Here is a 27,055-nt window from a genome sequence, read left to right on the forward strand (position 1 = left end):
CTCCTTTCTAACCTTACTGTCTTTAGAGTGCAGCAGTGAGGATAAAGAAAGAGCCTTGCCCAAGGGCCATAGCAATAACCCATTGTGGGATTAGAACCAGTGACTCTCTTGTTAAATCAGGAGTTTAGTTTAGAGTGTGCTGCTGAAATTTGGGAACCTGATGTGATTTTATATTTTAGTCAATATGTCCATTAATAATTATTATTCAGATTGATTTCATTTTCGACACAAACGGGGCCTGAAAAGGGAGCGTGTCCTATCCATCAGGACATCCAGGGATCATGGCCCTGCGTCTCAAACACGTAGATTATAGAATATATGCGTCCCCAATGGTGCGTAAAGGCGCACAGCATCCACTGCGCATCCTTATATGGTCTGATTAAGGTACAGATGTTGGTGACCAGCTGTTTGTAGGCTTTTATTGTCAGGGTCCAAACAAACAAACAAACAAACAAACAAACAAACAAACAAACAAACGCTTTGCCTCCAAATCAAAGCGTGTCATACGCGGTGAAGGAAGTCGATAGTGGGTGACGTTGTGTGTGTGTGTGTGTGTGTGTGTGTGTGTGTGTGTGTGTGTGTGTGTGTGTGTGTGTGTAAGGTCACAGACACACACACACAGTGAACATGTCAGTGGAGGCATGGCCTCCTCCACAGAGACCACCCCCCCCCCCCCCCCCCCCCCACCCGCTGTCTAAACAGGGTGCGCGCGCCGCGCTGCGCACATCACATCCTTCATGTCTGACAGCGCAGGAGCGCACGAGCACCTCAGCACTCTTTCTTTCTTTCTTTCTTTCTCTCTGACTTGTTGGCGCGAGGAGGAACTTTAAAGGGTCCATGTCCGCCACTGCTCGGGGGCCAGGACAGGACAGCCGTCAGACCCCCGCACCGAGCTCTGCCCCCCCACCCCCCACCCGGACCAGGACCAGGACCAGGACCAGGACCAGGACTGACCCACAGTGAGTGCTTCATGTTCCCCTTTAATCTGATTTAAACTCAGGGTGGATCTGATCTGATCAGCTGAGCCTCATATAGACATTTGTCCTTTACCGTCCGTGCGTGTGAGGACTGCTGCGTGTGACACTCTGGGCTTCAAAAATCACAATACTTTGGATTTATTATCATTATTAATGGGCTAATATTCATAAATAATGTGTGGTTTATTTTAATAATGAAATGTCAGAGCCACAGTCAGAGGAATACATTCCGAGGAGGAAAATGTTTGTCATTGTTTAGCAAATGGATGGGTGACAGGTGCGTGCGTGTGTGTGTGCGTGTGTGCGTTCGTGCATGTGTGCGTGTGTGCGCGCGCGCCTAAGGAGAATAAATCCCTCAATATTCACACGCACAAAAACAGGAACGTGTTCCTTCTCCGTGCACGTGTTTATACTTTACATTTAAAAGTTTAGAGACAATTTTAATCCCTTTTGTTAGAATATAAACACAAAGATCTGACATTAAAAATATTTAATATTAATGCTCCTCAGTCACAGAATAACTTTAATGTTAGAAGGTTTTAATGATACTTCGGCCAGAAAAGGCCCGAATTTAGCACCGCGTCTGTTTATTATAAGGGTTAAAATACATGAAATCATTTCAATAATAATAATAATAATAATAATAATAATAATAATAATAATAATAACAATAATAATAAAAGAGGCATTTATTCAAAATGACATGATGGCATTTTCCACCAATGCAAAAGGATCGACAGGTTTTGTGTTTTAATAATAAAAATAATCTATTACTGAATGTTTTTCAGGATAAACAATCTATTCGTATTTTTTCATCTCAAACATTTCATTATAGAACACAGTGAGCTAGTTTAGCTCCTCTAAAGCCCCTGAGGGCCACTTCTGTCCAACAGGCCCTCAGTCAGGCCTTCTTTTGCATCCGCTCCCACATCAGAACGTATGAAAATAACATTTGTTTAGTTTAAAGTCCACGTTTGGCCTCCAGGCTCCATGTAAATATGTTTCTCTTCTTTTCAGCCAATCATGTACGAGCAGCACCCTGTGTTCACCGTGGCCCGTGCGCACGCGTCTACTGCGGCGTGCGTGTGCGGCTTCGTCGGTTGTCACGATTTCAATTCAAACTAGAATTGAATATATCTGCAGGTTTGATTTTTTAATTTAATGTAATAATAATAATAATAATAATAATAATAATAATAATAATAATAATAATAATAATTATTATTATTATTATTATTATTATTATTATAAAAATAAAGCTTGTTTGTATATTATTATTATTATTATTAGGTATATAAAATTAAAGCTTCTGCATCTTATAGGTTAATTCTACAGAATATTTTAAGATGACTTTAAAAACCTGTAAATTGTGACAAAGTGAATAAAAGTGAACCTTGTGATGAACAGATTTATTGTAAAAGATTAAAGGATAAAGATAATGAATATATGGAATAAAGCAGCAGTGTTTGGAGTCCTTCATACATTTTTAATGTCGTGTATTAATAATAATCCGTGCGCGCACAGACATTATTTGCGTCTGTTTTTGCGGCCTCGCGCTCTCCCTCAATCAAATGCAAATGCGTGCATGTGAGTGCATGTGAGTGATTAACATGGACAAACATTGGGCTGAATTAAGTCCATCTGCTCCTCCTCCATGAGGCCCTCACTGGGTCCTCAGACCGCAAAGTGACGCACATCTTAATCAACTCTTAATCCAAGGAATTAATTCTCCACGCGCTTCTGTCTGAATAATTGTGCTTGCGCACTCCGCGCAGTGTGCGTGTGACACGCGCGTGCACGCTCCGCAGCAGCAGATGGACCAAAGGAACGTCCACTAACACGCGCTTTTATTGCAGCGCGTGCACGGCACACATGCACGTCTGTTTGTATAATGATGAGATCAGATCGTTGTTTCTTATGCAAAAGGCCCGACGCACGCACGCGCACACGCACAAGGTGCAACCTGCAGAGGAAGAACTTTGATCATCTCACGTTCTTCTGCTGAGGGAGAACCTGCAATCACACCTAACGCAGGGTTTTTCAACCTTGGGGTCAGGACCCCATGTGGGGTCGCTAGGAGTTTAAATGGAGTCCCCTGAAAAGTTTTGGGAAATGTTTTAATTCTTTTTAAAATTAAAACAACACCATTTTTAACAACTTTATTGTATATTTTCACTTTGTCAAATATAAATGTTGTTCAAATAAAATGCAATAGAAAATATTTGAGCTGTCACTCAGTTACGGTACTTGGCACTAATCCTGTATCCCTCTATTTATAGAGCAGTATAACACACTCATTCTAGAATACTAAATTCTAGAAATAAATGTCTAGGTTCACCAGAAATTGTTGATATCTAAATGGGGTCACGATCCAAAAACGGTTGTGAACCACTGACCTAACGTGTCCTGTGAAACGTTTGAGGGAAGGATTTTTAAAAACTCTGAAAAGCAACACACAATGCAACAGAAATGTTATTATTATAGGCTTTATTTTCACTTTAAAATATCAACAACTGCTTTAGAATGAACTCATCTGTTGTTCCTTTATATTTTTCAACAATCATAATCATACACAATAAAGCTCAGCTAATGTGTAACAAAATCAATATTTATTTAGTTCATATAATAAATTGCCAAAGTACAGTTGGATTTTTTCCGTCTATAAGAGCAGACATTATACGGCCCGGGGCCACATGTTGCCCTCGCTTTCATTTTGTGTGGCACATGAAATGATTCCAATAACACAAAAACTGACAGAAAAATACACTGAAGAACTACAAAATACAACAACAAAAATAATGAGAAAATGTACAAAATGGCAACAAAAATACACAAAAGGAAAACTAAAATAAACAAAGAACAATTTGATTTAAATTATGGATATATTTATTGAAAACAGGATGTCTCAGGTGAACTAAAGAAAGGTTATAAATAAAGCACAAAACTAAACTAAACAACAGAAACAAACAAAGCCAAATAAGAGTTTAAAATATACAAAACAACAACAAAAACACACAAAAATAACTGAAAATACACAAAACAACAATGAACGTAGACTGTGTCTGTGTTAACGCTATTAATGTTTTATTTGAAATGCTGATGTGAATATCGATCACGTGACCCTCAGATCAGAAACAATCACATGTGTAATATCCAAACTCACTGTTTGACTAATGCTGAAAAACATGCTTGATCATAAAAACTGGTGAATTTCTTCAATAATCTGCATCAGAGACAATATTAACTATAAAAAACAATGAAATAAGTCATAAATATTGTATAAAACATGACAAAGGTGGTGGCTGTTGTTTTTTACTTCATTCACTTTGTTTATGAAGACTGTGTGATGGTGTAATTCATGACTTTAAAATATACAAAATGACCAGTAAACCATAGACGACAACGAAAACACATAAAAGTACTTCAGAACAAACAAAACTACAAGAAAAAATATACAAAATGACAACAAAAACACACAAAAATGACCGTAAAATACACAAAACAACAATAAAAGCAGACAGTGCCTTTGATGTTTCCTGTGCTGATACTCTGATTGGTCAGTATCTTAAATGCTGACTTGAATGTTGATCATGTGACCCTCTGATCAGATTCTATCACATGTTTTTCTATAGAGTGTAATGGTTGTATTTTTTCTCTGAAATCCAACAGAAAAGAAGAAATAATGACGTGTGTTTTATTAATTTAAACCATTGTTTCACTGAGCTCATCTGTCATATCGCACTGTGAAAATACACCACCTTTAATATCACTATTATTATTTTTTAATAAGCTGTGCCTGGTTTGAGAATATGTTGATCAGGTGTTTAATGACTGTGTGTAATAATTAGGTGTTAAAGGTTTTATCCTAATGCAGCGTTTGGAGTTTCATAGTGTGAGGGACACACACACACACACACACACACACACACACACACACACACACACACACACACACACACACACACACACACACATATAATCCAAAAGTCAATAAAAACCATCATTTTAAAACTTTTTGTCAAACTTAAGGCCCGGGGGCCGAATCCGGCCCTTTAGATCAGTGGTTCTCACGCTTTTTTGTAGCTCTAATCCTCCTTTCTCTTATTACTGAATCCAAGTCTTCCTTTGTCCGACTACAACATTTTGCTTAGAAAACTATGTAAAAACATCTATAGATCATAATGATGAAATAATAAGTAATAACACACATTTTAAAGAATCTCATTTTATAAATAAGTGAAATAAACAGTATTTAATGCTGTGGTTCACAACCTTTTTTGGATCGTGACCCCATTTTCATATCAAGAATTTCTGACGACCCCAAATAAAAAAAAATTCTAGAATTAGTTCCTGATCATGTTTGAGCTCAGATTTATTTATTTTTTACTACATTTTAGTTGAACTAGAATTATATTTCACAAAGTGAAAGTATAGAAATACAGTTGTAATAATAATAAAAAAGAAGAAGAATTAAAACATTGCAAAAATGTATTTGAATTTTTCAGAAATTTCAGGGGACCCCACATGGGGTCCCGACCCTAAGATTGAAAAACACTGATGTAGTGCTCCTGAATAGATTTATTTTAATAGTTTTTTATCATTTCTAGTCACCTCAAGTCTGGGGCGGGACCAAGAATGACACTATTTGTTAATTTTCCACTTTCTCTCTCGCTCTCTCTCACTCAAGTACCCCAGTGATAACATTGAGGACCCCTAGGGGTACACGTACCCCCATTCGAGAACCTTTGCTTTACAGCATCCACTTTGGCCTGCAGCAGAAACCATGAGTCATTGTGTAAATCACCACTTCAGTGTTGTAGATATCTCCATATTAATACATAATAATTTTAGCAGGGATCACATTTCCTTTGATGTTTCCTTTGTTAATGCTCTGATTGGTCATCATTTTAAAGGCTGAAGTTAATGTTGATCATGTGACCCTCGGATCAGATACTATCACATGTTTTTCTGTAGAGTGTAATATCCAAACTAGTGAATTTCTCCATAAACCTACAGCAGAGACAATAGTAAGCATAACAAAAATGACCAAATAAATGACAAATATTCTATAAAACATGACAAAAGTTGTTTTTTTCACTTAGTTTTTGAAGACTTTGTGTAATTTATTCACTTTTAATTGATTATCGGTGACTGAACATCTAGGACTGTAGGTTTAGGAGCTGCTGCTAACCATCACCATAACCAAATGACGTTTTTGCCAGTGACGTCCACTGCAGATACCTAGTGAACGCCATCCAGCGAGTTTAAGCAGCGTAAAAGCTGAGGTGGTTTGAGCCGCTCAGATATACCAGCTCAGGCAGAGAAGAAGGAAAAGGTCGAAGAGGAAATAGAAACAGAACGTAGTGCCAGAGACATTCTCAGCATCCACATCAAACAGGCCTGCAGTGATAGAGGAGAGGGACCCCCCCCCAACCCCAACCCCCAACCCCCCACCCCCGTGATAAACAGCTGAGATCTGAGAGCAACAAAAGAAAAGGATTTTATTTACATCATCACTTTTACAAGAAGAGCTAGAGTGACTACATGTGTTCATAAAGTGATGATAATTACGTACCAAACAAATCTGGTCCTTCAGAGCAGGAGTTCTCAACCTTAGGGTCAGGACACTGGGAGGGGGTCACCAGATACCCTCAAGAAATTACAAGAATATTTTCTGAATAATTTGAGCCCATGTTTGCTTATTTTTACTCTTTTTTTCTGGAACTATATATTTTAATCTATTTTCATCACTTTTCTCACCATATTTTTGCTCCTTTTAATGTATTTTTGCTACATTTCTTCTATTTCTGACACTTCCACACCACATTTTAATATGTTTTCTGCACATTTTTTCCACTTTCCAGACATGTTCAGCACTTATAAACCATTTCTACCACTTTTACACCTAATGTCACATATGTTGACCCATTATTGTCACTTTATTATTTACAAATTTAAGCTAATTGTTCTGACATTGACACTTTAAACCCTTTTTACCACTGATTCTGTCTGTTTTTGTCCACTCTACCTTTGCAGCATCTTTTAACCAATTTCTGTGTTGTTTTTTTAAATCACCTCCTTTTCCACCATTTTTGGTCACTTTGAACCATTTTATTAGTGATTAAAACCATGATTTCCATCTTTAAGATGACTATAATAATAATAATTAACGTTCCTGGATAACAGTGGATATTATTCAGATGAATAAATAAATGTGGTTATTACAGATTCATAGAACAATGGACCATCATTTTATTGACTTTATGGATGGACCCCAAAAATCTCTCCTTTATTCCCCCTTATAGATGGTCCTGTCTCCACATGACTGTTCTTCAATGTTCATGTCTGTGTTCAACCACCTTCAGATACAGTGGGGGTCCCCGCTCTCTGGGACCTTTATTTTGAAGGGTCCCCGCTCTCTGGGACCTTTATTTTGAAGGGTTGGGGGCTCCATAGGTTGAGAACCACTGCTATAGATCAACAAATGTGTCCCACAGAAGGAAGTAACAATGACAGAGAACATTAATCATTGTGTAAATTATCTCTCATATACACAAATTCAATGAAACATTTGTAGAGCTCAGTTTTCCCCATGCTTACGTCACATGATGGAAGTCATTTTTTAATTTCACATTGATGAAAGAAACTCTACATTTGTCCAAAATCCTGCAAATTTCTTCAAATCTGGTCCATTAAAACAAGAACAAACAGATTTAAAAACAGTTTTGATCCCACAGAGGTTAAATAATTACAATAAGTGTTATATGTCTGAGTGGAACATAATAATAATAATAATAATAATAATAATAATAATAATAATAATAATAATAATAATAATAATAATAATAATAAAAGTATGTACAGTATGTGTGTGAGTGTGATGGGTTGTTTTAAAGCTTATTTATTGTATTTGTATAATTGTGTTGGCACTGGACGGCTCTTTTAAATCTAATTCTACCTCTTGCAATGACTGAGATATTTATTATTATTATTATTATTATTATTATTATTATTATTATTATTATTATTATTATCATTACAAATATAAATCTGTTACTTATTGTATTAAACATTATTATAACGTATAATAATGTTAAAACTGCTTTTTTTCATTCATACTTTGACATCAAACTGTGGTTCGTGGCCCCTGAATAGACAGAGATTAAATGTGGGAGTTTTGTGCAACATAATAATTCATGACTTTAATGTCAAATACCAGTTTATTAATCCCCCTGATGTGTGTGTGTGTGTGTGTGTGTGTGTGTGTGTGTGTGTGTAGACCCTGGTTATGGACTTTAACCTGCTGAGTGGAGGTGAGGCCCGTAGCCCCGCCCTCTCTCTGTCTGACTCCGGGACGCCGCAGCACGACCCAGGATGTAAGGGCCAGGACACAGACGGTCAGTACCTACAGACACACACACACACACGCACACACACACACACACACACACACACACACACGTCTCAGATGCTCTTAAAGCTAAATGCTAATTTACTAAACCTGCCCTCAAGCTTTAAAAAATGAGAAATGTTGTAAAGTTAAAAGGTGAATGACAGGATGCACTTTTTGTTGTAATTTTCTGGGGTTTTGGGGACATTTTTATTGTCTTTTTGTGTATTTTTTTGTAATTTTTATGTATTTTTTGTGGTCCTTTTGTTATTTTTTTTTGTCGTTTTGTTGGTTTTTCTTGTCATTTCATGTGTTTTAGGAGACGTTTTGGTGTATTTTTCTGCCATTATAGTGTATTTTTAGTCATTTATATGTATTTTGGTTGTTCTTTTGTTTGTTTTTCTATTGTTTTATTGGTTTTTGTCATATTATATGTTTTAGGAGATATTGTGGAGTATTTTTCTCTCTTTTTGTGTATTATTTTAGACATTGTGATTTATTTTTGTTGTAATTTTGTTGTTTTTAATGTCATATGTGTTTTAGGAGATATTTAGGTGTATTATTCTGTCATTTTGTGTATTTCTTGTGTAATTTTTATGTATTTTTGTTGTCCTTTTGTTGGTTTTTATGGTCATTTCATGTGTTTTAGGAGACATTTTGATGTGTTTCTAGTCATTTGGTGTATTTTTCGAGTCATTTTTTCCACTTTCCAGACATGTTCAGCACTTATAAACCATTTCAACCACTTTTCCACCTAATGTAACATATAATGACCCATTAATGTCACTTTTAACCTCTTTTCACCAGATTTCATGATTATTTTTGCCACTTTAACCACATTCACCATTTGTCATGTCCATTATTTAACCCTTTATACCATACTTTTTTAGTATTTTCGTTTCATTTTAGTGTATGTTTTGAATCATTTTTTATGTATTTTTGTTGTCCTTTTGTTAATATTTTGTCCTTTTGTGTATATTTGGAGTCATTGTAGTGTATTCACTTTGGTGGCTGCACAAAATTAGACCGAGGGCCACATGTGGCCCCCGAGCCGCCTGTTGCCATTGTCAAAACATAATTAAGGACGAGATAATTAAATATACAACAGCGTTTTATTATTTCAAACGTGACACAAAAAATCACAGCACTGTGTTACTTCAGCATTATCACATTTTCTGTGGAAAATTGACATTTATAAACGTGACAAAGGCAGAACACTGTACAGTAAAAACATGCTCTGATGTAAGATCATTGTTTCTAGATGAAACCTGTCATTTCTTTAAAAACACTCTGAGACAGTGAAAATGTAAACATTAAGACAAACAACATAAATAAAGTAAGAAAACGTCCAATGAATGGAGAGATTCAGAGAACAAACCTCAACCTCATCTGATCTGAAAAATGAACCTAATGTAGTTTAAAAAATGATCTGTTTTCAGGCTTTAAATCAGAGCTTTTTCAGGTGTTTTATTATGAAAAAAAGTTTTCTGCCTCTTCTTATTTCTGTGATACAACATACCTATTTTTATGTGTGTGTGTGTGTGTGTGTGTGTGTGTGTGTGTGTGTGTGTGTGTGTGTGCGTGTGTGTGTGTGTGTGTGCGTGTGTGTGTGTGTGTGTGTGTGTGTGTGTGTGTGTGTGTGTGTGTGTGTGTGTGCGTGTGTGTGTGTGTGTGTGTCTGTGCGTGCGTGTGTGCGTGTGTGTGTGTGTGTAACTCAATCTGCTGGTGAAAGTGTGTGTGTGTGTGTGAGAAATCCATCCTCGTCATGTTTAACAACCTGTGAAACACAAACTATTCAGACGTAAAAAACTTCAGCGTTAATCAGAGACGCCACGTGTTCACGGCTACAGACACAACATAAGGACATTATTACCATGTGTTCTGTAATAATTCAATATTCACACTGTAAATGTTTAGTTTGATCATATTATCATATTATTAATATTATTAATATATCATATTATTAGTGGGGTACCTCTGGGTAATTAAACACCTCTCAGAAACACTTGATAGATTATTATTTTTTACATGCACACAGACTCTTTTCCTCATCCATTAATAATAATTTGTGGCACAAATACACCAAAAGATGAATTTTGATTTCTGAATTTAGCAAAACATCAGAAATAAATGAATAAAAAAGCGTAAAATCAAGGATTAATGTTTATATGAGTCTGCAGACACTAATAAATCATGTATAACATAATGTAAAGGTACAGTACATGGGCAAATACTGACATTAATGCATTGGTTCTTTGGTCACACACTGGAAATATGAAAAAATACTTTTTCTTGTACTATTTTCATTGGCCCATAACTGCATGTGTGAATTCAAGAAAAAAAAATAAAATTCTGTTTCAATTGATAGTATGAACCGTGGGCTCTGAGGACTTTGTTCTAAATGAAAAGTGCAAAGAAAACATATCATTAGCACTGGATATTTTTGTTCTTCTCAATTTACAAATGTAATGATTTCATCTGACACACGTAGAATCCTAAAATATTGAAGGATTTCATCACAAATTGGTTGGTATCACTAAATGTTTCCTCAAAAGTCACTGTTTCTCACAAATAGTCATGTAGAAATGCTTTTTTTAATGATGCAAATTCAACAATCCTTTTATGTCAAATACTAGAATAAATATTATTGTATTATGCTTCAGGATGTTCTAAGAAGTTCATCACATTCATTGTTCAAAGTGAAGCGTGACATAGGACACAATTATCATCTGATTACATCTTTTCTCTGATGTATAAAACTATTTTTATTTATGAATTGTTAGGGAGCTGAGTCATGCTAAGTAGTTTACTGAAGGTTAGGATGTATAGCAGATCATGAGCGTAGCACATTTTAGTGTGTTTGTGTCAAAAGATTTCACTTGTTTGATTAATACATGTTTAAACATAACAATTTGTCTGTGGTTCATGTATTAATATTGTTTTGCTGTAAATAGTTTGATTATTCTGAGAGAGTAGGTGGAGCTGTATTCCTTTACCTCATTTACCTGGAAATGGAAGAACAATAAGAACACCCCCCCTCCCTCCCCCCCATTAAATTGTCCATATCTCAAAAAGTAATAATATTATTAAACTAAACATTTACACTGTGAATATTGAATAATTACAGAACAATTGGTAGAAATTTCAGAATTTTTTGAGACCGAAGTCAAACTACATGGAATGACCTAAAAAATATACAAAAGGACCAAAAAAGAAGAGAAAAATACACAAAGACAACAAAAATATACAAAAGAATCAAAAAATAACAGAAAAACTGAACAATTGGCAGAAATGTTTGAATTTTTGTCAGACCAAAGTGTTAAAATGACATGTAATGAACCTCCATCAGTGATTATCATGTTTGTTTAAAAAAATCACAGATAATTCCTGCTCTTCCTGATTTAACACCTGCTTTTTTGTTTCCTGTGCTGGATTCTCTCTGCAAACACACACACACACACACACACACACACACACACACACACACACACACACACACACACACACACACACACACACACACACACACACACACACACACACACACACACACACCCACACACACACACACACGCACACACAGTGTGTGCCACTCCTTCCTGTGCCTCAGGCTCATTCTGTCCTATTATAAAAGCTTTTGTTCGTTATATAAAGCGTGACATTAACTCCAGCTCCTGGAGGATCAAATGAGTGGTTTATGAGCCACATGTTTGCGTGTGTACCACATTAATGAGTTGTTGAGAAGTGATTGGCCTATAAGCCTCTTAAGGTTATTGATCCACACTAAATCCTCCTGAGAAGCTGTTCTGCACATGCTCAGTGTCCTCCTGGTCCTTATTGGTTGTCCTGCAGAGCACTGCTGATCATTTAGCAGTGCTGCTCAAAGCTAAGCCCTTACCAAACACCCCGTCACAAAGCTGATCCACAGGATTAACAGGACAACTCATTCCACTGCTTGGTGTGAGGTCCTCCACATGTTCTACTCAACGCTGCAGACTCTCATCTACTCATTTCATCAAGATGATGATGATGATGATGGTCGTTAGTTATTTCACATGCAATTTGGTCTCAGAAAATCTGTTATAGAGAGTTTTCACCTACATCACGTACTGAGCAGAAACCCGGATACACGGCCATATTGGAGGCACTCAGAGGTAAACACTGTGATGGATAAATGTCTAAAACCACAGAAAAGCTCCTCAGAATGTGTTCTAGATGTAAAGACATAGAGGGAAGGACTTGGAAAAGTGAGAGTTTATCGGTGGTGCAGATCTATACGAGTTAGATCAATGACGACCTGGAGAGTCTTCCGTCTATTACAGGGGTCCCCAATCCTGGTCCTCAAGAGCCCCTATCCAGCATGTTTTAGATGTTTCCCTCTTCCAACACACCTGATTCAAATGATGAACTCATCATCAAGCTCTGCAGAATCCTGATGACCATCCTGGTCATTTTAATCAGCTGTGTTGGAAGAGGAAACATCTAAAACATGCTGGATAGGGGCCATAGAGGACCAGGATTGGGGACCCCTGGTCTATTGTGTATCCTGATATGATCAACTACCTGGTTTTAACCCAAACCCATTCTGGTTCATCCTTAAACCAATGAGAAATACAGCTCTACATTTTAACATCTGTGTTGCTACTGTAGCAGGATATTAAATGTGATTATAATCAATCAATAATGAATTATATTATTATTATCACACTAGAAAATGAGTTCAGAGCCACTGTTATCAACAATTCACTAACCTGATAAGAAATGAAACAAACACATTCAGATGTTGTCCAGATGTTTGCATCGTAGATCCTGGTTTAGCTTCGCTAACCACTAGCTCCTCCTTTCCTCTGATAACTGTTGACATTGTTCTCCCTGATTTGTTCTAACTTTTGGAAGTTTATAAAACTCCAAATGTTTATGATAAATAGACATGATTTATATAAAGCTTTATCACCACACTGTACCAAAGCTCATTCACCCATTATCATTATCACGGTCTGACTGATTAGTGCAGCCAAAAACAATGCAATAATTCAACATTTCCTCTAGTTCCACGTTCAGGATCTGCTTTGTTTATATGCTGAGTACCTCCAACATGGCCACTTCCTGTTTGATGACACGGTGATGACGGTGATGAAAAAGCTCACCCTCAGGGAGTGACAGGAACCAAATATCACATTTAAAACACAACGTTTACCACAGCTGGGCCGAGGGTCACATGACCAACATTCATTTATGCGTTAATGACGTGACACCCAATTATTCTTTTAGTTTAAATGCATAAAATGATACAGAATATGTAGTAACTTATAGTATATATGCACTCACTTTGACTTTTGATCACAAAATGAATCCAAAAACAACACCAAAAATACACAAAACAACTAAAAAACACAAAATGACAGAATGATACACACAAGGTCAATGAATACAAAAAGCAAAAGCTACACAAAAACACCCAAAAATTACAGAACAAGTTCTGATGAACTACAGATGGACCCACGGAACGTCTCCACGCCCAATAGCACGTTCCACGTTCCAGAGAATTTAGTCAAATGACTCGGTTCCACTGAGTAATAAAAGGTCTCAGAGAGGCTCTAGACATCTGCTCATAGAACATCCATGTCAGATTACAGCCCGATTCAATGAGCATTAACAGAGGAGGAGTCATTAGAAAAATGCGGCCGCCGGGGGCCCCCTGGCGCCCCCTTTGCACATATGGAGTAAAGAACCCCATTTGTATATGGTATGTGTCAACTGTCGCAATATTTGACTCACAAATAAATGAGAAAACAACTTTAATAAAAGGGGGGGTGGTCCCCTCGGGCCCCTAATTGAATTGTGCGAGGCATAATTGTAATCTATGTTGAATTACCTTTGAAACGATATATCACATGACTATGTTCCCATAAGTTTTGAAATGGGGCCCTAACCCTGGGCCCCATTTCAAAAAAAGGCTCATCATATTCATTCATAGAGTATTCATACCAAACTGTTTTCTGATCTAATGAGAACTAACGGAGAAGTAGTCATTTATATGGGTTAACGTCTCCCATTCAATGATTCAGTTCCACCAACCGTCGTAATAATTAACTCGCAAATAAACGAGAAATCAACTTTTGTTTTTTTTTGGGGTGGGTGGGCCATTTAAGGCCCCCCCGGGCCCCAAATCAAAAATCGGGCTCCGAGCGTTGATGCGTACACATCCATCGATTATAGCTATCACATAACAGCCTGATACGTTCATAAATAACAGAGTAGTAGTGATGTATGTGGGAAATGTTTCCCTGGGATGTTTTAGGAATATATGTTTTGCTCATTTTAGAATTCAATTTTCATTTTTTGGTGTATTTTAAAGAGTTGTTCCACAAATTATTATTGATGATGAGGAAAAAAATTAAATCTATAATGTCAAAAAATAAACAGACATGTTTCTGAGGTGTACCCCAGGGGTACACGTACCCTAGTTTGAGAATACAGTCCATGTAAATACTGTATCTGAAGGCCCAAACATGTTTTATAGTGCAGCAGATTAGTACACAAAACATTCACGTTGGTATAAAAGCATGAAACTTGGCACAGATACTTTCTAAAGGACACTATTTTAGAAAAAAAACATTGGACACTCAAAAATTCAATATGGCCGCCATTTTTCAAGATGGCCGCCAATGCTATTCAATGATTATTATATAACCAACGAATGCTCGGATTGGGCCAAACGAGGTGTCATCGGAAAGGGGTGGTCCTCCCCCCCCACCACCACCACCACTAAATTATCTCCATATCTGAAAAAGTTTCCATCTGATCAAACCAAACATTTACAGTGTGAATATTTACTTATTAAGGAAGAATTGATAATATTTTCAGTCCTGAACATTTGTTAAAATGACATTTTTCTCCTCATGAATTCATCTTATAGCTGCTATAGTTTCAAACCTCACATGTTGTTGTTTTAAAGTCTGTTTTTATTACAGTACATACAACATGTGTGTTAATAATTAGGTTTATACTGTAAACCAGTGATGACAACTCTTATCACAGGGGGCGGGGCCACAAACATGTGACTGTATCTGATCTGAGGGTCACATGATCAACATTCATGTCAGCATTAGAATAAAGACCAATCAGAGCTTTAACACAGGAAACAAGCAAAAGTTTGTGTTTTTGTTGTTTTCTACATTTTCGAGTGTTTTTAATTATTTTTTGTTGTTCTTTTGTTTTATTTATTGTAACTTTGAAAATGTTTATTGTAATTTCCAGTATCTTTGTTGACCTTTTTCTGTGTTTTTGTGTATATTTGCTGTCTTTCTGTATATTTTTGTTGTATTTTTCTGTTATTGTGTGTGTTTTTGGTTATATTTAAATGTTATGTATTTCTGTTGTCATTTTGTGTATTTTGGTTGTTCTTTTGTTTAATCTATTGTCATTTTGTCAATGTTTGATGTCATATCTGTATTTTTATTGTCCTTTTGTGTGTTTTCATTGTTTTCAGTATTTTTCTATAGTTTTTGGGATTTATTTTGTACATTTTTGTTGTCATTTTGAATAATTTTCAGACATTCGTGTGTGCTTTTTGAAGTCAATCTGTGTATTTTTGCCGTTGTTTTGTGTATAATGTCTGTCATTTTGTGGTTTTGGAGTAATTTCTGTATGTTTTTTGTTATTTATGTGTATTTTGGTTGTTCTGTATATGTTATTGTGATTTTGTAAATATTTGTTGTAATTTCCTGTATTTTCGGTGTATCATTGTGTTTGTTTTTCTGTAATGTTGTTTGTAATTATGTTGTGCGTTTAATTTGGGGCACTAAATGTGTCTGAGGGTTGGTTGCCTGTGGCCCCATATCTGCTGTAAATTCTTCTTAAAACCTGTGAATTATGATAAAACTCATCCATGCTGTACCTATATTTCTCCAGGAGGGGGCAGTAAAGGCCTGAACTGTTTAATTATAGCTGTATATATATAAATATATATATATATATATAATAAATGATCATATTAAACATGTTGATTGGACTGTAAAATACAGATAAATAAAGATACAATAGCTAATCCATAATATTAGTTTAAAGCTGAACGTCTGAAAGGTTTGATTTATTCTGTTTTCTGAATAAACCACGAGTGATGTTTCCCTTATTGAAGACATGAATAGTCAAATATATTTAATCATTTTATTTGAAAAGGAGAATTCTTTGTATAAAGTTATTTGTGATTAATGTGATCAATAACTCCTGTGAACCTAGAAGAGAAAATTAAACAATTAAATAAATCAGATCCGTCTATTAAATTTGACATTTATTTTATAAAAATAATACATTATATTATATTACATTAATGTTTGTGTGTAAGTATTCTAAATATGTATGTAATCATTTTATTATAGGTAGTTAATTTATTTCAAAAGCAACATGTACAGATGCTTTAAAATAAATCATCAACAGTATATTTATATTTGATTATTGTATCAAACATTGTATTATTTAATTATTATTATTCTGCTCTTGTTATTAATGTCATCTGTTTAATCCCAATGTGTGAAATACTATTTTCTTTACTGTATGTTTTTGTCCTGTATTTTACTGTAATTGTGTGGTCCTTTTCAGCTTTTTATGTTCATTGTCTTTTTGTACATTTTTCTCTAACTTTGCAAAGTAATTTAGTCAGTAAAGAATAAACACACACACACACACACACACAGGTCAGTAGTGATGAGAGCTGTGTGTGTTCCTCCTCAGACACTGAGAAGTCTCAGCCTGGTGTTCTGGACGAGTCCAGCGCTGACGATGGATCCCTGAAGAAGAAACAGAGACGACAGAGGACTCACTTCACCAGTCAGCAGCTGCAGGAGCTGGAGGCCACGTTTCAGAGGAACCGCTACCCTGACATGAGCACCAGGGAGGAGATAGCAGTGTGGACCAACCTGACTGAGGCACGGGTCAGGGTGTGTATACACACACACACACACACACACACACACACACACACACACACACACACACACACACACACACACACTGTTCTCAGTTTTAGTTCTTTTTTCTTGTCATTTATTTTGCTGTTCTTTGTATATTTTACTGTATATTTTGTGGTCCTTTTGTGTATTTTTGTTGTTTTTGTGTAGTTTTCCATAATTGTGTAGTCCTTTTGTGTATTTTTGCTTTTTGTATTCATTGTCTTTCTCTGTATTATTCAGTCATTTTGGGTTTTTTAGTTGTTTCTGTATATTTGTTGCTGTTTTGTGTGTTTTTAGAGTCATTTTGTGCGTTTACAACCACATGTGGCCCCTGGCCCCCAGTTTCCCACACTGCTCTGTGTGATTTTAACTTAAATTAAACCAGATTTATTTAGTGTATGAACTACTAAACTAAGCTGCAGTAGATTTTGTCTGAAAAATGAAGGAAACTTTTTACAAATGTGTGTTAATGAATGTTGGTCATGTGACCCTCGGCCCTGCTGTGATAAACGTTTCCTGTATTTTAAATGTGATATTTGGTTCACGGTGAGCTTTTTGATGATAACTGGCTATAGTTCCAACAATGGAAACAACTGTGGAGATAAAACATCAAAGAGCTGAAGCTCTGCCACATTCCTTTCATTTTACAACATTTTCACTTCAAACAAAAACCTGTGAAATGTCTCCATTTAGACTTTTTGCTAAAGCTTTAATCCAATGTTATCCTCAAATTAAAGAGCAATAAATGATAAATGTGAGCGTTTCTCGTCTCTGACGTGTTCTTATTTAAATAAGTAAATGATTGGTTTAATAAGTCTGTCTGATATGAGGGTAAGATGTGACTCATTCTGAGATCATTATGTCTTTCCTAAATTCAGAACAATATTAGTTTAAGTGCTCAGTGCGGTTGGTTTGGAATTAAAAATGATTTGACTTCTTTGAAAGAAAAACACTTTCTCTTTTCAGTGAAAACGAAACATTAATCAAATTAAACTGTTCTCTAAGTTTGACACTTCAGTTCTTCTACAGCTTTTATAGCTTTGAAGCTGTTTTTTTAATTAAATAAAGACAGTTTTGCCTCAGAGATCAGATATCTGAATAATATCCACCGTTATCCAGGAAGTTTATCATTATTAATTAAACTCTAGGATATACTCATTTTAAATATGTAAGTCCTTGTTCTAATCAAAAAATAAAATGGGTTAAAAGTTACCAAAAATGGTGGAAAAGGAGGTGAAATTGGTTAAAATTTGCAAATTGTGGGTAATTTAAATAAAAATTAAGAAAAAAAATGTTTGAACTGGTAAAAAATGGGCCATGACAAATCATGCATGTGGTTAAATTGGCCAATATACGCATGAAATCTGGTGAAAAGAGGTTAAAAGTGACAATAATGGGTCAACATATGTGACATTAGGTGTAAAAGTGGTAGAAAGGGTTTATAAGTGCTGAACATGTCTGGAAAGTGGAAAAAATGTCATTGAAATATGATGCACAAGTGTCAGAAATGGGAGTAATTTAGTAAAAATACATTAAAAGGAGAAAAAGTGATGAAAATAGGTTAAAATATGGTGAGTTTGGTGAAGTTGCAGAAAAATGGTAAAAATAATCAAGAATGAGCTCATATTGTTCAGATTGTTCTGGCGACCCTCACCCTCTCACAACCCCTATGTTGAGAACCACTGGTCGAGAGGACTCCACTTCCCACAATGCACCAAACTTTACCAACAATGTCAATCATAGAGTTTACAGTGATGATCAAAACTAACTATAGAGAAACTATTTCCACCTTTTACATCTTCTTTGTGTGTAAATGATCTTTGATGAATTGATCTGAGATTTATACTCTATCTTTATCTGATAAACAATAATCATCTCCAGAAGCTTTAATTTAAGTAGATTCTTCTGCTCGTGTTCTGACACAAAAACCTTACAATAAGTCGTTCTTTTGTTTTGCACGTTTGCTACTTTGTCTTAGAAATGGGGTCACATTGACCCTAGGGTAGGGGTGGGCGATATGGAAATAACAATCATCATCACAATTTTATCACAATACTTTCATTTAGAACATTTAGACTATTTTAAAGTTATTTATCAGTAAAACAACCCAATTCACCAACTTAAAATATTCATCCTAAATATGAAAAAGGGATGAAAGATCATTTGAGTCAAACATTTCAAACATTTTAAAGATTGTATTTAAGTAATTTATCAAACTGGTTCTAAGTATAATTAACATCAAACTAAAGGTCTGACATGTTCTTATAGTCACACAGTGTTTTTACTTTAACTAAAGTAGTGTAGCATTAGCATTAGCATCACTGCTACATAACAAGGCAGTATATCAGTCTAGTGATTTCTATTAGTTATTGAGGTAACACACTCATATTAATAAAATCATACTTTAAACAGTGTTTAAACGCCTCATTTTACACAGTTTATACAATCATATCGTTTATAAGATAAAACGTTACTGCTTTGGTTACATTAGGCCTGTGTGATATGGACCAATATTCATATCTATGTATTTTTGCTTAAAATGGCAATATATAAACTCTATTTATTTTTCAATATAATTTTACAAGAAAAGCAAAAATGAGTCAAAGTCAGTGGAGAAAAATGACACAAAAACCCTTTAATGAATCACGAGCAGCTTAATATCAACGTTTTGTGGCACTTTTGACTTTTTTTTAATGACCAGTAAAATGATACTGATGTATTACTCTGTCATATGTTTTCTGGAGTTTTATCCTCTGAAACGTGACTTTCAGAGTGCTCCTAAAAACAGGCTGTTTTTAGGGCCTTCATACATAGTGGGCGTTAGGGATGGGCGATATGGACAAAAAAATGATCCTGATAATTTCTGGTGTTTATCACGATAACGATAAACATCACCATAAATAAAAAAAACTATAAATAAATAAAACAATTCCCAACTTAAAGTATAAACAGTTTCCTTACAAATATAAATACATGTGAATACATCAACGATAGACACATTTAAAAAGGCTACAATATCTGCTGACTCAGAGTTCATGAGCTGATATTTTATGGAATATATTTGTGCATGTGGGTCACTATTAGTGTTATTATATTTAATTCATTTATTTCCTCACTTCAAATGAAATTATTTTCTAAAAAAAAGCAAATGAAAAACACAAACAACTTCTTTAGTGTTTTTACTGCTGATGAATCTGGTTTCATTATCTGATAATGGGTTAAATAAAGTTATGGTTAATAAATAACTATGATTTCCTATAATTAAACCAGATCAAGCTGATGATTTAACACTAGAAGTCCCACAGAGGTGTCAAATGAACTTTTTACCTATAAAACCCAGAGAGGTGTCATTTGACCCAAAGAGAACACAAAAATTATTTATTTTTAATGACAGTGTGGTGTGAGAAATGTGCAAAAGAACAACTGTGATTTGTTTTCAATGGTTTTTATTTGTGTAAAAAAAAAACAAACAAAATAAATAAAAATAACGATAATAACAAAGCAACTGTGCACATATTTAGAAGAATCTCCTTCATCCTCTTATTGAGACTCGTGACATACTTGGCACTGCCACGGTATCTCTCTCCTACATTTGCCACATGTGTATTTGTGGCAATGAACACATCGCACAGTTGCGCGATTGCTCTTGCAGCAATGGTTGATCTGACACTTAGCCCTTTTCCCAGGGCCAGGTGTAGGCGGTTGTTGTTGGCGCAGTTGCTCTTTGAGTGCCTTCTTTTCACTCACATGAGAGTTAGCCAACTCTCTTGCTAGCTGAACCAGGAAGTCCACCCGTCTCTCCTGCACCCCGGTGCATGCTTGATAAAGCAGATGTGCATTGAGTGCCGCCATGTCGATCATGTTGTAGAACACGGCGACTGGCCATCGCCGTGTTCCTGTGCGCACACTGTACTCCCGCACCATCTGGTCCATCACATCCACTCCGCACTTTGTGGTGCTGTATTGGGTGATGGTGTTTGGCTTCCTTTTGATGGTTTCCTCAGTCTCAACCACGCTGTGCATGCTGCTGAGAATGTAGACGGTCTTTTTTCGTTTGGGCGCATACACCGTCAGCGTGGCACCAGTGGTGGAAAACACCTAAAAAAGAAGAAATTGTTGTTATTATAGCGGTTTTAAACACAATGACACACTCAGAGGTGTTGATGGAATAAAAAGACCAACAACATACCTGAGTGGTGAATTCCTTGCGGTCCATCTTTCTAGTTGACTGAGGAATTTCCCGGCGAATCTTGTTGACTGTCCCGAGGATGGTGGTTTTCCGGCTGAGCAGTCGTCGTGCAAGTGTCAGTGATGTAAAGAAATTGTCCGTGGTGACCGTCCTGCCTTTGTCCATAAATGGTTCCATCAGCTTCATCACCACACTCTCAGAAAGTCTCTCCTCACTGGGACGACTGGGGTCCTTTCCAAGATATGGGAGGACATTGCAGATGTACTTTGTTTTCAAATCACAAGCCACCCAAAACTTTATGCCAAATTTGTCGGGTTTTGTTGCAATGTACTGCAGGAAACAGCAGCGAGTCTTCGATGGGAAAAGCTGTTCATCAATTGTGATGTGTCGACCAGGGTTGTAGCATGTGATGCAGTTGGTAACAAACGATCCCCACACATCCGAAATTGCAGCAAACTTATCTGTCTGCACTCGCTCACTGCGCGTAAACATGTCATCAAATCGTAGGTGACGCATGATGTCTTGGAAACGGTTTCGTGACATAATTCCAGTGATAAGTGGGTTTCCCAGGCATGCTGACCAGCTGTCACGCAGAGATGGAACCTTGGTCACCCCCCTCAAAATAATAACAGAAATAAATGCCATTAGTTCATGGAGGATCATGAATCAGTCCGTCTGCTCCGTTTGCCGTGCATGCTGAATAGTCCATTCTTGAATGGGACGGAGCATGCCAACAGTAATGAAACAGAGGAAGCTCTGAAGGCGACTCCTGATTCTTCTTCTGGCCTTTGCTGTTGGCTCTCCATCTGCAGCGTACGGTTCCATTGGAGTGAAACGGAGAATTGTACCCACATGTTCTTCATGCCACACTGTGCCCTCTTTCGCCGTCTCTGTGGGCTCACTCTCCAACCGAGCTCTCTTTTCCAGATGAGGAGCAGTCGCGTCATCTGCAATGTGAACAAATTCAAATTATTCTTTTCTTCGGTTTTAAATAAAAATAAAGTCAGGAAATGAAAATAGGATGTTTGGGAAATCTAACCTGAAGACAGCTCAGAGTCCGAATCCGAATTTGGCTGAAGGTTTATGTCCTCCCCATCTGAGTCACAAGGGTTTGCATTGTTCAGGATCAATTCCAACGCTTCTTGAGTGGTAAACCTTCTCTGCATTTTGAGTAGAATAAGTGTGGAGTGTCAGCAGGTGGAAGCAGCCAGCTATTTATTCCCCACAGCACAAAAGGCTGCATGACAACATGGTATTCCAGGGGTGTCCAATTCCGGTCCTCGAGGGCCACTAATCAGCACACCTTATTCAAATGATCATCCAGCTCTGCAGAAGCCTGATAATAATTTGAATCAGGTGTGTTGGAAGAGGTGACTCTGTTTCTTTCAATGTTTGTAGTCTGTGTTTGTTCTCCCCCAGCATCAAGCAGAACGAGTTAATAAACGGGGCATTGTGACTTTAGCTTCCAGGGCACTTCCCCCTAACATTCCAGACTTCCATTGTTAGAGTCAGGCTCTCCCCCCTGCTGATTTCTCAGGTGATTCATTTACAAATGAATAGATGCAAATTGTAGCCATCAGAGTCGTCAGTTTGGTCCTAGAGTTCATTTGACCCTGCTCTGGGACTTCAGGGGGGATATAGAAATCCCTGGGACTTCTAGTGTTAATCATTCAGTATATTTATGTGTAATAATCTCAATATTTACATTAGTCTAATGGGACCAGCTTTGTCTGTGAACACGTGAAATATAATAAAAAATAGTGAATAGTGACGTTATTATTTATGCTAACATTTATTTCACACAACGTGTGACATGTTTAGTTTTTTATCCTTTCATATAAGTGTTAAATCTAACCATAAACAATCCATGTTCTCTGTGGTTTTATGACAATAAGACGTTGGTCTGCTGTGAACAGCGTTCCGCTCCAGAAAATAATCAGTTGTTGACAACAAACAGGTAGTTTTGTCCTGTGGAACAAGGTTTTTAGGGTCATTCTTGGCTAAATCGAGGGACAAATGACCCTCTGTAATTTCCGACATGGGCATTTATCGTTTATATCGTGGGATGACATATTCTTACCGGTGAGAATGTTTTTGACGATATATCGTGAACGACGATATATTGCACATTCTTCGTGAGCGTAAACACACACACTGCTCCAGCGTGTGTTTATCACAACAACAGGAGAGTAAATCATTAACAGTCGTATCCTCCTCACCTCGTCTGAATACAGAAACAGTTCATTGTTTTATTCGACCGCTGCGTCGCATTGGGTCACAAACACGTCAGATCATGTCATAAAGGTGATACGAGGCAATATAACGGCTACTAAAAGTGAAACTGATTGTTAGCGCTCACACTGTACTTTGAATGATCTAAATACTGAACATAAAGATATTAACTGTGATATTAACCTGCGTTTGCTGTGTGTTTTAGCTGTGAGGTAGTTTGAGAGGGGGGAGCTCACATTCTTATAGGGTAGGAGGAGCCAGGATTGTCATGAGGAGGAGTTTCCACGTTGTGACGTCACAACATGAGAAAAATCCAACTCGCCCGTTTGGAGCTGATATTTTTTTTACAAAATGTGTAAAAACAAGAGAGGGAGGAAACATAACTTTTGAACTCGTCCCTCTGAATGAGGCTAAAGGATGTTTGTCACGAGCATTTTTATTAATTCTGCCCTTTGAATAATTCTTCAGTGTGTGTTTGTAGAGCGAACATGAATCTGAATAGTTAATGATGAGATTTAGCAGAGAAAAAACCTTTGGTTGTGCTGTGTATGTACACAGACATATGGCACTGACGAAGGATGAAATGAGTACTACAGACGGTTCTACTATCTCCAGGATTTGGCAGATTGTCATCATGTTTTAATCCTTCACAATCTAATATCGTTAGATTGCACTTATCAATCGTACCCCAAGGGTATAATGTGTTAGTAATATTTGAGGATAATAGGAGGCAAGGCAAATTTATTTGTATAATGCATTTCATACACAAGGCAACTCAATGTGCTTTACATGATCAAAAAGAAAACATTCAACAGCTTAAAAATCAACAAGAACATTAACATCAGCAGCAAAAACACTTCAGTCAGGACCGCTTTAGTCAAAATAAATGATTTATTTACAATAAACGTGCATTAGGATTTATATAGCGCCTTTCAGCGCTTTACATGGATATGCATGCAATCGTATATTTGGCGGTATGGGTCTGTTCTGGGACCTCCTTGCCCTTTCCACGAGCTTACGTGGAAAGCCGGAGGTAGGGAGAGCACTCCTCCCTGACCTTCCCTGAGCCTTGGCTAAAGGCTAAAGCAAGGAGAGCGGTTAGCGGAAACCTCCTGGAACAGATCAGTGCATATGTTAATGACAAAAAAATGACACCCAGTTAGTTGGATCCATACTGACCTGGAGGAGTTGGGGTGGAGGTGGGTTGTGAGAGTTGGTAAGAGGCAGCTGTCGCCATTTAAGTAGTGTTTCCTGTATGCTTTGACCAATAGGGAGCCAATCTATGCCGTTGGTTGATTGGAGGTGTGGCTGGCTTGATGTCCGCGGCCTGCCTGAACTAACGCTATGCTCAATTTAAAATCATCAGTAAAAACATTACATTTAAAATAATATGATTAAAAATCTCTCTCTCAATCATATGCAGTAGAGAAAAAAAGTTCCTTTAACTTTGATTTAAAAATGTTCACATGTGATGCTGACTTCATCTCTGCTGCAGTTTGTTCCACTTCTTTGCAGCATAACAACTAAAAGCAGCATCACCATGGTTACTGTGAGCTCTGGGCTCCACTATCTGACCTGTGTCCATAGATCTCAGAGACCTGCTGGGTTCATACCTGACTAACATCTCACTGATGTATTCTGGACCAAACCCATTCACAGATTTATAACCAGCAGCAGAACTTTACAGTCTCCTCTGAGGCTGACTGGGAGCCAGTGTAAAGACTTTAAGACTTGGAGGGTTAAATAAAACTGTTGATAATCCATGAGCAGGACTTCCTGGTTCCTGAACGTCTCTTCCTGTCTGCCTCTGTAGGTGTGGTTCAAGAACCGTCGTGCCAAGTGGAGAAAGCGGGAGAGGAACCAACAGGCTGAGTTGTGTAAGAACGGTTTTGGTGCCCAGTTCAACGGACTGATGCAGCCGTATGACGACATGTACACGGGGTACTCCTACAATAACTGGGCCACCAAGAGCCTCAGCAGCAGCCCGCTCGCCGCTAAGAGTTTCCCCTTCTTCAACTCCATGAACGTCAGCCCTCTCTCCTCCCAGCCCATGTTCTCCCCGCCCACCTCCATTCCCTCCATGAACATGGCCTCCGGCATGGTTCCGTCAGCAGTGGCCGGGGTCCCCGCCGGCGGCCTCAACAACCTCAACGGCCCTGCGGCGCTCCAGTCGGTGGCGGTGACGGCGGCGGCGTGTCCGTACGCCACCAGCGCTGGGTCCTACATGTACAGAGACACGTGCAACTCCAGCCTGGCCAGCCTGAGGCTGAAGGCCAAGCAGCACGCCACCTTCAGCTACCCCGCCGTGCAGAACCCCGTCTCTAACATGAGTCCCTGTCAGTACGCCGTGGAGCGGCCCGTATAGACCCTCCCACTCCCACTGAACGTTGACACCACACGGGCACCAGCAACAGGTCTGGGATTTTAAACCGACTTCTTCCAAGGATTTAAAAAACACATTTTTCATCTTTCCACACGAGAGCATGACGAGAGAAATAAACGTAAGGAAAGACGTGGGAGAGTTAAACTCTACTAGTACTCATCTTTAATCTACTCGGTGTACGAGTTAGCATCATATGCTAACAAGGGGGCGGGGAGGGTAAATTAAGGGTTGCTATTGGCTTTAGAAAGTATTCCAACCAATCAAAGAGCTGGATTTTGTTCTAATCCCTCCTACTTCTTTTGCATTAGGTCTTCAAGTACTACTAGTGAATCTATTGGCTTTACTAGCACTACTAGTAGGTTAATTACAACTTATAATTACCATTACGGTGACCAACTATTACTGTTAAAATTACAATTATTATTTTCTCCCTGAAAGTCAAGTTCAATTACAATTAATCACAATTTCTGAATCTTTAATAAATAATCTTTATTAAACGTAATCTTCCTCTTGTGTTAGCTTCAATTATGATTATTGATAATAATACATTTTCTTTATAAGTGCTTTTCTAAAGACACTTTACAGTTGTTAAAACAAATACACACAAGTCACAAAAGAAAATAACAACAATAAATTATAATATTTTGAGTCAATTAAATTATGATTGACAGTTTTTATAGAATTACTAAGTCAATTATCTGAACGCAATTACAATTTAATTATGATCACAACAGCAACACATTCGATTACAATTATGATTACGATTGTAATTAACTACCAGTTACGCAATTACAATTATAATTGACCCCAACCCTTGTACTAGTAGACCTAATGTAAATGAAGTAGGAAGGATTAGAACCAAACCCAGCTCCCTGATTGGTTAGAATACTTTCTAAAGCCAATGGTCAGCCTGAATATGCTTTCCCCGCCCCC

General features: G+C 37.2%; 1 protein-coding gene across 1 annotated transcript; it reads left to right on the forward strand.

The window, feature by feature from the left end:
- Positions 1-740: 740 nt before the first annotated feature.
- Positions 741-26,631, forward strand: pitx3 (paired-like homeodomain 3). The gene is made up of 4 exons (XM_028468490.1): positions 741-959; positions 8,257-8,374; positions 17,101-17,306; positions 25,553-26,631. Exons 2-4 carry the CDS (start codon positions 8,266-8,268, stop codon positions 26,102-26,104), a joined length of 867 nt encoding a protein of 288 aa, XP_028324291.1. The 5' UTR covers positions 741-959; positions 8,257-8,265; the 3' UTR covers positions 26,105-26,631.
- The last annotated feature ends 424 nt before the right edge of the window (positions 26,632-27,055 follow it).

Source organism: Gouania willdenowi, chromosome 15, assembly GCF_900634775.1.
Source record: "Gouania willdenowi chromosome 15, fGouWil2.1, whole genome shotgun sequence".
Classification (NCBI taxonomy): Eukaryota; Metazoa; Chordata; class Actinopteri; order Blenniiformes; family Gobiesocidae; genus Gouania; species Gouania willdenowi.